Consider the following 18,465-nt stretch of genomic DNA (forward strand, 5'->3'; position numbering starts at 1 on the left):
CGGTTTGTAATGCATGTGAATCTGAGTGTTTCTGTGAAGCAAGTCTGGAGATCCCCAGAATGAAGCATGAATCAAAGGGTTTTTTAGGAAGAGCAGAGCAGGGAAGTTGCTGGCTCCCAGCTAAACTGGCATCCTCCCCAGCAGCTCTGCATTTAAGACAATTAGCCTAGGTGGTTCTCCTGCACCCTGCAGAAGTACAAATACCTAGCCAGTAGCAAACTGGGAACATGGACATTTCACTAGCAGCTGAACTCCCCTGCAGATCACTGAGTTCAGGTGAAGTGAGAAGTAATGAACCAGTATAAAACCATGTTGTTAGTGCTCTTTACCCCTCCGGTATTCAGAGCAGAACCACTTGAAGGAGAATAGGAACATCAAAATCAGAAGTAACTAGTCAGTTTGTAGGTGGCTAGAAGAGGTTACCGAGTCCAAAGAGTGGTGGTGTTCTGGTAAATAAAAGCTCTCCAAATCAGCTGAGCTAACCTCAGAGCTAGAAGAGGCTTCATTGTGATCCGGCAGGTTCAAATGGCCTTTTACAAAGTCTAGGAGAAGAAAATTGCTGATGCCAGTGCTACCACAAAGAAGTACTCCAGCAGCACTGTCTGCCACCGTTTTAAAAAGTTTAGTGGTTCTTACAGCACTTTGTTGTACAGAAACCTCCTTGGTCTGCTTCTACAAACATTAATGGGAGCCTTTGGTTATTAGATAAAGCCTCTGGGATACAAAGTGTAGCTTAATGGTATGAAATTGCTGTTCATGAGACGTTTCCGTTGTCCTCAGTGTGCTCAGGCTGAACGTCAGGCCTGCTCTCCTTCTGCACTATTCCACATTACTGTTTCAAAATCTGTTTTAGAGTGGCACCAAAGACTTACCGAAGGATAGCGTCGTTTCCCTGGCTGCATTCCTAACTTCCTCTCGTTCAGACTGGCACAGCTGGGCAACCTGCTCAATACTCTCAACACCCTGGTTGGGAAAAGAAAAGTTTGCAACAGCAGCTTTTCAGCAAGCATTTCGATGAACTCTTTGTGCAAGGTAAGCACGTATGTACCAGCTCCCATCCCTTCTTGCGCCTGAATTCTACTGTGACCTTTGTTTTCTCCCCCAACATACCGGCTTGCAGTTACTTTTTCTGAGCATGATCTCAGCTACCTTCTCTCCTGTTCTAGGGCATGAAAACGTGTAGAAGTCCTAGGGTCTGGGCCACTGCTGCAGTACCATTAAGTGAGCATAAAGCAATCAGGACCCTCCATGGAAGAGTTACTGCAGGTTGTGCAAGGGCAACAGTTGCTTTGCAAATCTGATGTTGAAAACAAGACTCTGACTCGTTGGGCCCATCTTGTGACTGCCTGTTTGTAGAAACTGTCCTCACAGTAATCCCCTGTGGGCAAACGGGCTTCTTACAGACTTGTGGCTGTTGGAGAGCTTTACATCTGTTCTGACAGGTCCTTATAATAGCAATGCAGATGTTACTTTTATTTTCTGACTATAATCAGCTATTGTTAAAAAACTTAACTTTAAATTTCTATAGTTAAAGCTTTAGAACTGACTCCATATAGAGCTGACTGTTGCTCATTTTTCTACACGCTGGATGTCCCCCAGTCAGTGTTGTTTTTCACCACTGACCATATTGCACAAGTTAGAAAACATCCTTCATGCCACTGTATGGTGCCTGTTGGATCGAACTGGACACTCCAAGCTGCCTGCAGCTCCCTCTGCCTGCTGCCTTTTGAATAACAGCATTAACGGCTTGGAACTTTGGCAGCCAAAGAATTCAGTAATTCCAAACAGAAGGAAGCTGAAAAAGTAACCCCACCAGCTTAAAAAAAAAAAAAAAAAAAGCTAGATACACTTTTGGATCTAGCAGTTTTGGCCAAACATGAACAGCAAAAGTGGAGCTGCAAATACTTACTCTGAGGTTTTTAAGGGCCAAACATGCAGCTTGCTGAAGCGTTGCATCACAGTCAGCTAGCACATCAGTGTAAAAAAAGAGAGCCTAAACAAAAAAAGAGGGGGAAAAATAAAAAGAAAGGCTTTATTAACTTAAACGTAATGAAGCACTCAAATTCAGACTGACGTGAGCACTGGTTTACCTATCTGAAATTGAATAAAGGGTGTGGACAAATCACTTGAACACTGATGTGGTTTAGGCTCTAGTTCACAATTAATGGAGTGTGGAGAGGACAACAGTGCTATTCTAGGATAACACGAGGTCCATATATTTCAGCATCTATTTAGAAAAGCCGCTAAGAACTGCAGTCTTCACCTTTTCCCTAAAGTTCTTGTTCGCTGCTGCCCGGGAGAGGCAGGATGTGGCTGCTTTGCTGACGCGGTGGTTGTCATCTAGCTGCAAAATCCCAAGTAGCCGTAAAGTCTGCGGTAGAGGTTGGAGCCTGCTCAGTCGCTTTCCTTTCAATTTTTTAAGCGTCTTCAGCCGTCCAGGGCACTGTAGCTCCTCAATCAGCATCACTGTAAGTGAAAGGACTCGGCTTCACTGACAAATGAAGACATTATCAAGAGAAGACAAACTCTTCTCCAGTGCCACCTCTTTTCGCCCCATGCAGTTTTCAGAAGGCTAGTAAGTAGCCAAGCATGGCAGGAAGCAAATCAGGATGACTGCCCCTTTGACCATCCTGTCTTCTGTCCCTGCCCTTCTTTCATTTCCTCCTGTGCCCAGACTGTCTGGCAAATGGAGCGGAGATCATTATTTCACAATATTAGTTCACAGGGTGCAGCGAAGCCCCGGTCCTTGTAGGACCCGGGTGCACGGAGTACAACATATGGTGCAGAAGAACTCCTACACCTTTGGACATCAGGACAAGCGTTCTAGTCCTACAGCACGGAACACACGATCAAGCAAAATGCTTTTAAACATCCCTGAAAGATCTTGCTGTACTGGTCAAAGAGAAAATCCTCCATCTTTTGAAAAATAAGAAATCGGGCACTGGATTGACAGTTTCAATCTGAAGAACATTCCAGGTCTTTTTCACTGACTAGCAATGCACCAGTTCTTAGTCCCCCACCGGATGAGTCACCTGCATCAAAATAAGACTAAAGGTGCAGCCAATATCAGGACTATTTTTAAAATAATTATTTTCTGACACAGACTAAGTTTTAAAGTACTTTCACATGTTGGACTAGGCTTCAGCAAGACACTGCCTCTCTCATGCTAGAAAATGTACATGAGTAACCTCTGAAATTTTATTGCTGTTATCTGTGTCTGATTACAGCTGCAACAGCCACACAGACATTCACTCAGTCCTTGAATCTAGCTGCACATTGCTGCCAGCTTTGTTTCTGCTTTCACTTCAGAGTATCACAGAATCCAGTTTTAAGGCACTTGAGATAAACCCATCCTACACACCTCTGCTTTGTTTCTACTCGGTTAGATACAGGACTCAAGCACGTCTTTCCCGTTCTAATTAAAATTACATGGTCATAAGGGAAATTAAAATGGAAACAAATCGGCAATGCAATGGTTGGGCTGGTTTCTGCTCTGGAAGCGTATCTGGAGCAGTAACCCGGAGAGCAACAGCCAGCTGCCAGGCTTGTCAGTTCAAGTGAAGGAGCCAAGCACGGCCTTTACCTTCTTTCGCAAGCTTTCCCAAGTGTTTCTCCAGGCTGGTAATGTGGTGTTTCTCCAGGTAGCCATAGAATTGGAATAAAGTAACCGGTTCTGTTTGGAGGTACAGAGGGGAGAGCAACCCGTCACAGGTGATGATCTGCTCTAGCAACCTCTGCAATACTGAATGGAACACAGAAAGGAACAAACAAGAAAATGAAAGGTTGGTTAGGTGGAAGCTGCTTAAAACAAGTTCGTAAGTTTTAGTTTGCTTTTAAAATGCACAAGGACAATTCTTAGCCATGCAATAAAATGAAACCAGAACGGCCTTGTGTTCAAGAAATGGACTGGTACCTGCTTCTAATTGACCAGGGTATTTGTCCTTCACTTTGAGTGTCAATGTGTATTTTAGTGCATGACGGAATCTTTCTGCTGAAGCAAACAAGATGCTGCCAGGCTCTGCAAGATCACTCCAGATTTTCAGATAGTGCTTCTTCTTTTTACTCTTCTGAATAACTGAAGAAAAAAAAAATTAAAAAAAAAAATCACATCTTAGAAAGTTAGTGAGCTCTTGCAGATTTGGGATTTTACATGAGAAATTAGGCAGCAGATGGCATAGCTACAGACGTGTCAGCATAACTTGTGTTTGCATTATGTAGATGGCTTTGTTCAAAGCTGGAGGATTTGCTGCCAGTATTTCAACATCTGCAAGCACTGATTGCACCAACCTCACGTTGAGCTCCTGAACTGTCATTATGAGACATGAATGACATGCCAGCAGCTCTCCTGCCTCTCATTATTGATTTTACCCCAGCATCTGAGTCAAGTTTCAGAACTTTCTGTGAGTTTAACTGCTTCCGCTTCTACTAACAAGAGATGTGCGTTTCCAAGCATTTTAGAGATCCTGTCATATGTACCTGCACAGGTGGAAAACTCCGAACCTCAGTGCGCAGGCTGAGGCAGGCTTCCTTTCACCAAACACTTCAGCAGAACGCTTGAAGCAGTACCCTGTGATTTCTCCCCATCATTTAAACCCTATCGTTTCTCAGTCTTACCTACAGAGATGTTGAACTTGTGTTCTGCATTTAAGACTCCTACGCTTTCCTCGTCACATTGTGCCAAAGACCCTTCAGAGCCTTGCTCTAGGGAACAGTTTATTCTCACATCCTTCAGGATAAAACCTGTCAGCACATGCTTCCAACTAAAGTTCGCATTCTTGCCACTATATTTACCAAGATGAGAACAAAAGCCTTCAAAGTCTCCCATTGTGCCTTTATCATTTTGTCACATCCAACAGTCGATGGAAGAATTTAGTAGTGGGAAGGCCCGAGATGGGAAAAATTGCACACCAAACTTGTCTTGTAAATATGTACAGGATTTGGGCTGTTTGCTTACATAGATATAAAAGAGGACTTAATTAGGGCTATTCTGCTGTTCTTTGACTGCAAACTCCATCATCTATAACATCCTTTTTCTAAGACATAGCAGTTCAGCTACTATTTCTTTGAAACAAACTTCTTCAGATCTTTTCCTTCCTTTCAGGGGGGGAAAGAAAAAAAAAAAAACCCCACACAAACGATGAGCCCTGTTTTTTCTAAGAACCTAGACATAAGAGCCATTTTAATTATGTGAATGTTTGTAAGGAACTTAGAATGAAACCCTGACGTGTCTGGGGGAGCTCAAGCAGAGTTACCTGTACCTCCCAGATCTCTGGCATGCCTTGGAATAATGCAGTTACTCACTTTCTTCAACAGACATATCCACGACATCCCCCAGGACTCGCGTCTGCTCTGATACTTCTTCCAAAATTCTCTCCTGGACAACCTGGGCTACATTTGGTGACCTTAGTTTCTGAAATGCAACACACTCATCTTAGCAGCTGAAACAAAGGTAGTATCATGCTCAAGGTGAATGGGGATTTGTTTCTTAGAATCAAACTTCTACAATCTGTGAGAGAACACACCAGCTGCTCTCAGAAAGCCTCTTTTCCCATGACAGGATGGACAGGTCACTTCTGAGTGCAAAGCTGCTCAGCAGAACAGGGTGAGTAAATCACATTATGCTGGGACAGGCTGTCTGGCATTTGCCATTCTTCTCTGCCGCTGTCCATTGACAACTGTGTAGCAGAGCAATACTAACAGTTACGCTGTGCTCTGCTGCCCATCTTCATCAGAGGTAATACTTGGAGGACAATAACGTGCTTGAGCTCTATAACCAAAATTAATTGAGGAAGGAGGTCTCAAGGGGAGATAACAGTTCTTTCTTGCCCTACATGCTACCACTTTCTAGTAGTAGCAGTTGTTCACTCATTAAAAAATGGATCACCTGTTATCGATAAACAGTTCAACCCAAATCTGTCCTACTGCACTAGCAGCCTGCTTTGGGCACAAAGGTGTTACTTAGGGCTTCAGCAATACCCAGAGGCGGAAAAAAAGCAGCAGAGTTTTGTATGACATGTTCTGTGCATGCACACATATACACTGCATTTTTTTGGACTCAATTTCTATTCTGAGTTTTTCTGCTTTTATAAGAGACCCAGCTACATATTCACTTTTGTCTGTAATCAGAAACAACAATTATAACCAGTACCCTGGAAACCCATGGGCTGTTCCTTACCTGCAAAAGACCTTTGCACAGCTTCAGATGAGTTATCAAAAGTACATCTAAGTTGTCGTCACCAGTAGTTACATCTCTGTTTTCTGTTCTCGTGTCACAGCTCAGGGACTGAAGCGTGTTGTCATTGTATGTACTGTTGAGATGAGGGAAGAAGGAATTAAAACATTACCTCATCATCAAATGAATGTGAAGATGTGCAGTCTCAGTAGTAGCCTTCACGCAAGTTGCAAAAGTACAAACCAGGTGGCCATTTAACAGATAACACCATTTTTTAATCACATTTGAAATACTTCTTAAAAATATGAGGACTTTATTTCTAAAACTTATTCCAGGACAGTACTACTGGATCAGTTGATCCCACAAAATCCCATTTTTGAGAATCAATACTAGGAAAAGATGCTTCCAGACAATGTGAATTGAGTTGCTGGCTCATTTGCAGTGGGTGAACTGCAAAAGCGGCACATGTAACAGACAAACGCCTTGGTGTTCTCCCAACTCGACAGCACTGGGAGTGTAGGAAGTCTCCCAGGATCAGGCTCATTGCTCTGGAATGTAAGTTTCAGTGCTACACAACTTGCAAACCACAAAACTGAATTCAAAAGAACAAACAAGTGGAAAAGCTCTGTAAGTTACTCGTAGCTCTCTCCCTCGCTAGTGAAGAATTCTTCAGCGTCATCCTGATAAGCCAGTTCCCTGCAGCCTGCTTCTAGCAGTCCTACACATCAGGCTTTCCAGCATATCCTGCAGGTATCATTCCGCAATGTTCTCCATAAGTTCAGTTTAAGTTTCCGGCTATTTCAGTCTGGTAGGTATTCCAAACTGTGAATCTCAGAGTAGTCAAAGACATTGGTTTCTATCCTGGATGTTCATACTAGGTGCAGCTCAGCACAATTGTTACTTGGCCAGTGTAGCATATCGGCAAGTGTTCCTGGGCTCAGCCCTCCCCACCCTTTTCCCTTGCCCCCCGCAACCAAGGGCTGCAGATACATACCTGATACTGCCTGTTCTTACGCTTCCAAATAATGAAAGCTCATCAGCACTACAGTCCGTGTTTAAAAAGTCAAAACTTTCCAGTACTGTCTCCACCATCAAACTTTCCATAGATGAATGTTTGTGATGAAGTGTCTTTAGCTGTTGATGGAACAGAAGGAAAAATACTGTTATTTGTAGTTATCAAGCCATTTTTCATGAGTTCTTTACTGCTTTTCAAATCCCTCTTAATAACAAATCAGTTTGCTTTTCTGATTTCATTCTTAACACATCAGGAAAGTTAGCTCTTGGTACAGCACTCTGATCCCAAAATAATGTTGCTAATTAAATTCAAAATATGCTTCTATATTTTAATCTGTCTGTATTCCTCTTTGGATTTAGATGCCTGTTAAGAGCATTTACATGCCTGTATGAGAGCTGATTTTCTCCGCATCTTCTGCCATTAGAGCAAATTTTCACTTATTTCCTGTTTCAGGCCTAGAAGTAGCAATCTTAGGGGTCTGTTGTGTTCCAGCATAGTATCCACGAACTTCAATATCAATAGTGGATTTCATGGTGCCACTAACTTTCTCCCCCTTGGAAAGGCTGCTTTGAGAGCACTTGGTTTGGATTTTTTCATTTCTGTTTCTAAAGTGGTTGCACCAGAGTAGGAAGTCAGTGCAGTTTTGTTAGCGCTATGCGTTATCCCAGAGCTCAGATGAAGTCTTAGAGTATCTCATCACCCAAGTCTGCACACTAGCCCCATGTAGTACCATGCTACCAAATTTACAATGTAACCCACTGCTTGCCGAAAGCTCTTCTCCAGAACCTTTCCCCTAAAGAAAGAAATGCTTTCAGCATCATATGCCTTGTCAGACAGACTGAACTGCCTGCAAAAGCGAGGTGATCCTGGAGAGACATTAGTTTTGATAAACTGATGCAGTCATCTCAAGGTATACCAAATCTGAAAAACATCAGAAAAACATTAGAAGCAAACCAAAATGCAGAGGTTCTGATGTACAATTCAGATTCTGCTTAGCCCAGACTAGTTTCCACTTCAACTGCATGCAGTTTCTTCATTTCTTTTTCCAGACTATTGATCTGCGCCCAGCATTTGAAGGCTGCTGCGGGACACGGTGCTCTGTGCCGTCAGCGCTCAAGGCTGCCTTTCCCGAGTAGTGCCTGACCTCTGGTGGCCACACTTACTTTTTGGGAACATGCCATCGACACATCATTAAGTCAAACCCACCACAGGGTCACGAAACTTCTACAGTTTTAGGAGTAACGGGGGAAGCTACACCATCGACCAAGAGTAAAACACTACCCTACCTTTAATTTATCCCTCAGAGATGAAAACTGGTATTCCAATTTCTCCAGCAGGGCTTGCCCCACATCATTTAATTTCAGCAAATTTAACACTTCTTGCAGAGTCTTATCAATTGACTTTGTACATCCATCTAGTCTCAGGTCATTTGCAGCATTCAAGCTTTTCTGACTAAGGTCTTCTTGCTTTGTCAGATGGCGATTTCTGGTCTGGCTGAAAGAACCTCTACCACCTTTGTAACGATTCAGAAAACTAGATGGGTTATTTGGAAATCCATCCACACAGGGAGTCTTCTTCAGGATATCTAAAGTTGTGTGATTTGGAGGAGGATGCTGTCGCTCTTCTGCACAAGTCTCTTGAATAATCACCAGTGGCAACGTCCTATGGTCTAGTGCTGGAGTTGTATTTCTGGATTCTGTCCCTTTCTGATCCTCAGAGCTGAACGAGTCTGCCTCACTTGTCTCTGCAAGGTTGTGATGCTTGCTCCTCCCACGTACTTCAAAATCACAGGCAGCCAGGTAGCTCAATATGCTGGGAGGCTGAGCTTCATCACTTACATCCTCTTGGTTCTGCCTTTGTTGCAAAACAGACTGCAGCAAATAGGTTTGTAAGTGAGCACATACATACACAATTGAAATGCATGAGATACTGCCTAAGACAGAGAACTACAGTTTCCTGTTCTTGGAAACATACGCACCCAAACTGATCAAACCCACAGGGCTCTTCTGCATGAGGGAGCCAGGCCAGCAGAGGCTGGACAAAAGGAACTATTGAAACAAAAGTACTAAGAGCCTACTGGGTGAACCAAGCAGAGGAATAGTAACTGTGCTTTAGCTCATTCAGATCAAAGCTACCAAGACAGTTAAAAAATTGTTCTTGAAAATGAATCTTGCCAAGCAGCTTTCATGTCACATCAGCTCAGGATAGGATGTGAATGTCATGGTTAGAGTCCAACATACCCTGAACAAATAATAAACCTTTCTGAAGAAGGCTGCATATCCTGCTGGCGTGGTAAGGCAATGCCAAACCTGACTTAGACTTGATGTTAGGGGAACGTACATATGATGTTATTAGTATTTGAGATGTATGGCAGAATTAACAGGATCATATCAAACAACCATTAATACAAAGCCCTCTTGAACGAACAAGAAAGAGGACAGAGTTTTCTGTTCCCCTGGGCTACACCTGGCAAAAAGTGGGGTTGAGGAAGAGGAAGGCTTGTTTCACATAGCACCTCTAAGACACCGTTCTGCTCCATGGCTACTGAGACAGACTGGTTCCTAGTTTGGTTCCCACTGCAGACTACGAGAGCAGATGCCCACATCTCTACCATTCTGACTGCCAAGAAGAATATTTGGCAGTTTTGGTTGGGAAGTTGTTGGGTGGTTTTTTGTTGGGGTTTTTTTTTGGGGGGGGGGTGGTGGTGGTTTTTTGTTTTGTTTTTTGTTTTTTTGGTTTTTGTTTTTTTTGTTTTGTTTTTTTTAACAAAATCTAAAATGGCACTCAAAAGAATAGGGATTAAAAGAAAAATACAACAAAGCCCCAAACTAAACTGCCAAGGCCCTGGAGTGCTATGTTTTCACATTTCTGAGCGTGTTCTTCAATAGCCTGATCAAACCCAAAAATCCAGTCCTAGGTCTGTGCTTTGCATTTTGCTTTCCTCAGCATACTCACCAGGTAGTATTTTTCTCTGAAGCTGGGAGTATTTGGTGGGGTCCAGTTGTATAATGAGTTCTTCCTGCTACCCACAGAAAACTTGGCAGTGGTTCCAGGTGACAAAAACAGGTTCTCTGTGTCAAAGGGGCTGTAACAGAAGATACAAAGGCCTAAGTGTCAGTAAGACCAGAAAGCACAGAGATGTTTAGCAGCAGCAACAGCTGTTAGGATTTGAACTGTGACTTTTAGTAAACAACACAGGGAATAAAAGGAGACTCTGACCAGTATCTTGGATTGCATCAGCAGAGAAAGAGGTAGGTGAAAAGGTTGCATACTCTGCAGAGAATTCTGAACACCCATTAGACAGAGACTTGTGCCACAGTCTTTGGAAGAAGAGTCCAACAAGTCAAAAGTCTGAAGAGCTCTCTGTCCTTCCGCGGTGTCCTACACAGATACCAGTGCTGGCCAGTACAGCACAGGCTGCTTGCCAACAGCCACTGGACAGCTAGCGAGACACACACCATACCAGATAGGAAGGAAATGTAACACATGAAATAATGGAAAACTGTAATTAATTTCCCTCCTGCAGAGCACATACCACCTGGAAAAGCCACTAAAAAAAACTTCATTATCCTTCAAATACTAATAACTCCTTTGGCTGGCAGAATAAGCTTGTGCAGTGGTATAGGGTAAGTTCTGTGGTTCATACAGTCATGGATGACCCCAGGTATAGTCCCAGAGGATACTTGCTATAGTCTACAAGACTGATCAGCCCTGCTCTAAAGACTTCCCATTCACCTACGACATCACAGCCATTGATTTCCCAACTCCTTTGCAAAGCATGCTAAAGAAACTTGGATGAACTGCCTCCCAAAATGCAACCCAGCTAACTATGAGAGGGAAAACATATTTAAAGTTAAATAAAGCAAGTTTGTTTTTTTCTACACATTACTTTTGTTCCCTACTGATATGCCTTGTGACACCAAAAGAAAGTTTATTTTTCCATTTAAGCACTGGCGTGTTGAAAAAAAGTGAATTGTTTATAACAAATCTAATCTTATAGATATGAATTTAATGACCAAACAGTAGGATAAAATCAGCTGCATTTAGCTGTACAATATAGAACCATTAGAAGTCTGAAAAAATCCAAACAATAATTAGGACTAATCAATTGCAGGGAAATGATCTTCTGTTCTCTAGCAAAAGCTGAAAAGCAGAGCTCCAACTCTCTCTAGCTTCTCACGTTGCACAGGAACAATTCTAACAGCCTCCTGCAGTGCAACACACCACGGTCTTCCTTAGTATGGAGGTAACACTCTGTGAGTGCACCTAATACAGGTTAATTGGCTAAATTAACCAGCATCACCCAGCTGGGGTTCATCAAACAGGCCAGGTCCACGGAGTCACATTAACAACCACCTGCATTGTCTCCACTATGCAGAAAATAAATCAGGTTTTCTGACAGTAAGAGCCTTTTGGCCAAAGCCTGCTATGTTTACCGATGGAAGCAAATTACTCCCATCCATGGCATTTCTTAATAAGAGTCACAGGGATCCATTCCTCAGATTTTTCATTTTTAGGTTTTAATACAACAATGCAGTAATGCAAAATGACACTTTAGAGGAAAGGGACAGGAATAACAAGCTAAATCTGTTTTGCCTTTTTTTTTTTTACTAAAAAAAAAAAAAACTTAATTACTAAAATCCTCTAGCAAACACAGCTATTCAGCTGCCCTCCAAACAAGCACATGCTCCCTATTGCTGCAATATAACAAGTTGAGAGCAAAGTGAAGAGTGGAGGAAAGAATGAAGTCTGCTCTAAAGCATCTATTAGCTCTTGATTGTAAGCTCTTTAGGCATGATCTGTCATCTTATTCCACATTTGTACAGCAAACATCACAGTGGGGCAGATCTATGAATACATCTCTCTCAGCATCTTGACATTGACAGAAGCCAGTAGGGGATATTCAGGGGAAAAGCACAGGAATTAAGTCAAATATAGTAGGCTTTCCCTAGACACACACTCAAATTTGAGACAATCCATAGCTGAGATCTGTCATGCCAGCAGACTATTGCTGTTAATTGTCACACACTTTTCCATGGTTTGTCTAGTTACTTCCTGAAGTCATTGACACAAAATCTCTGCATAGGTCAAAAGTATGCAGAAATGTCACTGTTTAATTTTACATTGTGGAACAAGTACTTTGACGGGGGGGGTGGTGGTGGTGGTGGTGGTGTGTCTCTCTGTGGCTGTACTGAGAGAAATGGTGGCCAATCATTTCCTTTCCACGTTCCCCACAGCAAACATCTATAAGCCTCTACAGTGTTATCCATCAACACCTTTTCAAGACTGAAAAATTCTGTAAAAGAAAAAATGGAAGTGGCCCCACATCTCTCATCATCTTTCTTGTCCCCATCCTACTTCTATGTTTCCAAACATGTTGGCCTTTGGCTGTGACTAACTACAATATTGGCATTAAATGCCCGACACTACAATGCCATCATTGTTAAGCCCAATGTAAACACTGCACATAACTCTCCTTTAGCTTGCCTTAGCACCATTGCAGGACTTCAGTGTTCAGGTCCAAAATACACACACCTAGTCTGACCTTGAAGGGATTTGCCATTCAGAGCTCGTGTTTCTTACACTGAGCCTCCCACGATATCAGCAGCTTTGCAGCCACACACATTCAGAGGTACCTCAGCCTTGCCAGAACTAAGCATGGATTCCCAGCAAGATATTATTCTGCCACAACCACTAAACCTGTGGAGGGATGAAATACTTGAGATTTCTACCATTGTCCTCACCCTGCTGCATTTTTCTGTTGAGTGTGCGAGGAGGACGTTTCCTGGTTGATGTTCTCAGAGGACCATAAGTAACCAGGCAAAGAGCATGTAAGAGCTGAAATCAATTCACTCTTCAGCCCCAGAGGATCTGCATTCCTTTCTCCCACTGCCAAGGCTGTGCCCTAATCACTCCCCTTCTGTCCAGTCACTCCACATACTAAATAGCACGAGGCCAGAAGGGCTCTTCATGGATGGAGCAGTCTGAATCCCGCTGCTCAGCCTGTGAATCCAAACTTGTATTAAGACAAAAACCAATTCTGGTCAATGGGATTGGACTTGCCTTTAATCCTGATATTTCTTTTCTTCCCTATTGAAAACAGGTGAAAATGCAATTTTAACAGTGTGACTGTTGTTAGGGTTCTCCTACCCATTAAAGCACAATAAGCACCAGTTTCAAGGTTAGTACAGCTTATCACAAGACTAAGCTACAAAACGTCACTTCCGTCAAAAGCACAGATACACACTAATGGACTACTGCTTAAAGATACCTGCATGAGCAACTACCTATTCATGTAAGTTTTCATCTATAAGAGCAAGACTGTCAGCAGGCATGTAATGAAAAAAAAACAAACTTTCATTTTTTATCCTCCCTTAAGGTTTTTTTCCTCCTACTCCACAAACTCTTGTGAGCCAGGCCAGGACACACTCAAAGAGGACAGAAATTACAAGAGCGGTTCTGGCTGGTTGGTACCCTTAGATCCCAGTATGGGGTGCTAACTGAAGTTCTGAAAAGAGAATACAGGCTTTCTCTTTTTCCTTCATGTAAGAGACACAGACAGAATTCAGGCTGCTGTTTAGGTTGGCAAAAAATCCAAAGTCTTCTGCCAAACTGGCCAAGAGAGCCGTTCTGCAACAGGCCCAAGCTCATTCACACTCCTCATGACATAATCTATAAAGAAGTTGAAGGAACTTTCGTTAGAGCCCAGAATACTAGTGGCCTATTTGAAGAAAACATACATTTAGAAGTAGAAGAGTGATCTACATCTGGATTTCTCACAAAACAGGTCTAGACTGAAAGCTTGCCTCTCAGGAAGTTTGGCCAAATCACCTGGATTTGTTTAGTGATTCTTAAATCAAAGTAAGAAAACAGCTGTTTTTCTGAGTGCCCTATCTTTGAAAACAGAAACACCCTGAGTTATCATCACACAACTTCTCTTTTCTGTAAACAACCTCAGCAACCAGGCTGTCAAAGAGGAGGAGGGGCCTGCCAGTTCTGTGCAGAAGTGCTCTGGAGAATCCACTTGGTAGCATACCAATGCATTTCACAAAACTTAAACACAGCAGACACACACAGACGGAGTTTTCTCATACACTGAAAAATTCCAGGTGGGGATTAACTCCCAAAGAAAGTGTGTCAACCACTAATCCTGCTCCCAGCTCAGCTGTTACCAACTCTAAAAGCTAGGTGATGGGTGTCCCAAATGCCATAGATGTGTTTATCTTGCCAATCAAAAGCTGCACTCTGAGCTGTGAGCTACTGCAACAATCTAGTGTCAGCATAATTTTTCTACAACATTTAGTCACAAGTATCACTTGCTTTGCAGATTTAGGCTGTTATCTGGGAAACTATGCAATATCACAGAATAGGAAGGGATTTTCCTCATACAGTCCTTTTGGAAGAACAACTTACGTGCACAGTTATTTATCCAAGTTCTTGACAGTGACGAAAGGCAAGCAAGTAGATCCAGCAAAAGTAAATGAAGTTGATCTATCCATTAGGTGCCTTTTGCATGGGTTAACAAGAAGAGAATAAAAGTGGTTTCTTCCAGACTCCACTATGCCTGTACTATCTCTCGGTACAGCACTTCCCATATCAGGGCAAAACCAGATTTTTATACCCAGTTCAATGAAGAAACTATGTCACCTTCAGCGCACAAGTAAAGCTTCTTAAGTTGTTAGGCTTGAAGTCAGGGGAAAAAGGGACTTCCCTTACAAGAAAAGCATCTCTACAAGTAGAGGGTTCTGCCTCTAATCCTTTCTGCTCTGAAACTGCATATAGAGCTTTTGATCATTATACATTCAGATTAAAGCCAATGCAAGTTTTAGTGGCATGTGTTTGTTTCAGGGTGAGAGATCACAAGTAAAGGCACCAGACTTTGCTGGTGATGTACAAGAGCTCATACAGCCTTCTATGCCTCTTTTCTCTCCTTCCTTTCCCAGTACTAATGCATGCGAATGCTAAGAACAACAGAATATTTTAATTCGCCCTCATTTAAGAGGGCTGTCATTTTAAGAGCTACTTTTACTTTTTAAAGAAAAAATACATAATGCAACTTGCACCATCCCCACTCTACCCAGTTTTCAGTAGCTCTACCATGAATGTCTTTGCTTTCAGATTCAAAGGGGGGTACATATGTAACTAGGCATGAGTAAGAGGAAGTTTCATAGGGCACATAATGCAAGATCACAGTAAGCTGCTGGAATGGGGCTTTGTTACGCAACTAATTAGTGGCTCAGCTTCTCAAATAAGAAAGAGAGGCCTCAAAAGTCTCAGAGCAGCTGCATCACCTCACCAAAATATATATTGATGCCCATTGTCAGACCACAGGAGGAAATAGTGTCATAAACAACACGTGTGGGCAAAACTCTGCTGTGTGAGTTTATTTCTCATTGACTTAGAGCAGTGTGTGTTTGAAAGTAATTTTCAGATGCTGTTGCCAAGACTCATGTTTCAGCCCAATCGCATGTACAAGTCAACAAGTCAAGAACCACAGCATACACAAAAGACAGGCAGAAAACAGTATGTTGATCAATAAAGCTTTTCTTTCCCCAATGCCAGAAACACAATCTGAAAAACTGTTTATCAACACTTGAACAGCAATTGCAACAGAAAACCTTTGTGGCATTTCTCCTGCTGGTGGCTTAAAAGGCTGTGGCAGGGTTTTAAGTCAAACAATACTTCCAAAGCAAATGAAAAGTAGAAACAGGGTATTAAGACCTGAAAAGTCAAGTCTGATTGTAAAATGCATTTGGTTACTTTTCCCTAAGGGTAGGAAACCTTTTCTCTTACTGAAAGATGTGTTTGGCTCTTGGGCACATTTAGCAGACTAAATATTTAGCACATACAAGTTTTTTTATTTTTGGGTAGTTTTTAAGAAAACAAGAAACCAGCATGGTCAGAGAAGATTGTATAAGGCTAAGTCACAGGTGAGTCCGGCATGCAAGGCATAGCTCCCTGCCTTTCCTAATCTAAACATTGTTCAGTTCTGCTTTTCTTGGAGAGAGTCTAGATCCACAAGTCACCACAAAGTGGCCTTTCAAGAAGGTCCTTATCATGGAGGTATGTTCAAATGCCTCTTTGCCATGTTGGGTTGGGAAGAACTGAGGACTGCAGTAAGCCATATACAAAAGTACAAGTGAATAGTGGTCATTGTTTAATTGAGCACCTCACTAAGATTGCTAGATTTAACTCCTGGACAGTAGTAAATGAAAACAGGTTAAAAAGTCTTAATTTGTTGCAGACAAGATTCTCAGAATGGACCAACAGTCCCATAAAGCATAAATAATAGTACTACCTCAAAAACCTATGGTGGTGTGTCTAGAGTGAGGAAGAAGTTCCAATGCAGCATCCAAAAAAGTGAGAATTTGCTTTTAGTAACATCAGTAACCCACTAAAAAGAAAAAATCAATTTACAAATTTAAATTATAAAACAATTTAACAAATGACAGGCACCATGAAAATACTCAGCTATTTAAAAAGTGCATCTGTAACCAACCTTCCCTGTAGTGCATAAACTGGCCTTACATCAATAACTGTAATCACAGTGCAAATATGAAGGTGCTAAGTCTTTGGGCAAACTTCACTTTTAACTTTTAACAAGTTGTGGACTGATAATAGCGATTGCCCTAAAGTTTCAACTACGTATCTTTTCATGGTGCCTAGATGCTGCTATTTTCAGTTTCATTTCATCATCTGTAAGATTATTGTTCATGTTTTGTAGATGTACATTCATTGCTTGAAGCTAGACTTGAATGCTCATTCTGAAGAGTAGGAAGCTAAGTAAAAGCCTACTAGTCAGCTCATGTGGCTAGCCGTGGCACTGGTAACATCAGCACAAAGAACTGAAGGGTCACAGAAACAGCTTCTGTCTCCTTCCCTTTCCCCTTCCTGGGGACGGGCCCCACAAAGTCAGAGATCAGGCACAGTAGCTGCAGTTGCTGTGAGGAAGCATGTGGCTGCTATCTATCCTGCACCTGCTCTGCAAACAGAAAGAGGACTATGATGTTGAATGCTACTAAGTGACATACTTAGAGACTCTAATTTATTTCAAATGTTTAGCTCCAGCTTTTTTCATTTGAAGCTGTACTTACTTCCAGAGGACCTCCAGCTGTAGCTTGATAGTGCCCAGTTCAGTTATATCCACAATGATTGCCTGAGGCTTGGTCGTAAAGAAGGTTATGCTGTCACATGTCACGACACCAACTAGAATAGTGGCCAGTCCCCGCAGCTCTGTCACCTACAGGGACAAACATACCCATTTTCATCTTACCAGACAATCTTAAGTCACATGCATGGAAAGGAGAACACCCGAGTCTCAGATCTGCTCCGAGGCCCACAACAAACTTAAAAGCTTGATACTCAATTCTAAAATGTTGTGAGCCAATATCCCCACAAGGAATATGTCACAGATGGCTAGCAAAGAGGAAAGGAGTTCTCTGAGCTGAGGAGAGACAGAGGACAGAGTACAGCGCTTCTGACAAAAGAATTTAGTGAACTACGATTTTAAGAAAAATTAGCCTGAAATTTGAAAATTCTAGCACTAGTTTACATACAAGTAGTTGTCATTTACATATTAGAAGAACAGTGGCCTAAAAATATGTATTATAGAAGTACATTAGGCTACCTACACTAGACTATTTCAGCTCTCAAATGCCTAAAGGATCTGGAAGCACAGCTGTCTGCATCCACTGTGACCTTTCAAACTGTCCCGAGCTCAGCTGTGGACCAGAATCAGCACTTGTTAGTGTCAGTTCTTCCCTCCACCTCTGCAGGTGTCTCCAGTTTTGTTCTCAATGCAGTTACAGGCCTGCAGTGGCTGTAACTTCCCAGGTTGGCACTTTCATTCTTCAGCTACTTAAAAAAATAATCTAATCAAATGCTTGCTATAAAAGCATACTTCCAACCAAAGATCAAATTGTTCTATAAGCACATAAAGCATCAAACTCAGCACAGAATTTTAGCACAAGTGCCTAAAGTCCACATCAGGAATTAGTTACATGCCCACGTCTCCTTTAAGAGCTAGCAAAAGTTATGTTGCTAGGCTCCATTTGGAACACTCTCTGGCACTTCTCAATTTTTTATTTCTTTTTTTTTTTAAACCTGCTATGCATTTGTACTGAGCAGACATTATTAAGCACAAAGTGGAAAAAGCAGGAGGGTGTGGAGAACATTAGTCAGTAGACTTTCATAAGCTGAACAAAAAGAGTAAAACTGTCATTGTCATACAAAGTAACACAAGTTTTTATGACTATTATTATTATTATTATGGGAAGAC

The 18,465-nt window shown here is 42.0% G+C and overlaps 1 protein-coding gene across 10 annotated transcripts in view; it reads right to left on the reverse strand.

Moving 5' to 3' along the window:
- Positions 1-18,465, reverse strand: part of RIPOR3 (RIPOR family member 3) — a 67,247-nt gene that overhangs the window by 2,359 nt on the left and 46,423 nt on the right. For all 10 annotated transcript variants that reach the window (XM_075438684.1, XM_075438683.1, XM_075438682.1 and 7 more), the window contains 11 exons: positions 17,282-17,427; positions 10,143-10,272; positions 8,474-9,058; positions 7,167-7,306; positions 6,176-6,308; positions 5,302-5,410; positions 3,914-4,075; positions 3,584-3,742; positions 2,264-2,466; positions 1,910-1,993; positions 873-963 (listed from right to left, as the gene is read on the reverse strand). In XM_075438684.1, coding sequence (XP_075294799.1) covers positions 873-963; positions 1,910-1,993; positions 2,264-2,466; positions 3,584-3,742; positions 3,914-4,075; positions 5,302-5,410; positions 6,176-6,308; positions 7,167-7,306; positions 8,474-9,058; positions 10,143-10,272; positions 17,282-17,427 — 1,942 coding nt within the window. The remainder of the gene's footprint in view (positions 1-872; positions 964-1,909; positions 1,994-2,263; positions 2,467-3,583; positions 3,743-3,913; positions 4,076-5,301; positions 5,411-6,175; positions 6,309-7,166; positions 7,307-8,473; positions 9,059-10,142; positions 10,273-17,281; positions 17,428-18,465) is intronic.

Source organism: Opisthocomus hoazin, chromosome 18 (genome assembly GCF_030867145.1).
Source record: "Opisthocomus hoazin isolate bOpiHoa1 chromosome 18, bOpiHoa1.hap1, whole genome shotgun sequence".
Classification (NCBI taxonomy): Eukaryota; Metazoa; Chordata; class Aves; order Opisthocomiformes; family Opisthocomidae; genus Opisthocomus; species Opisthocomus hoazin.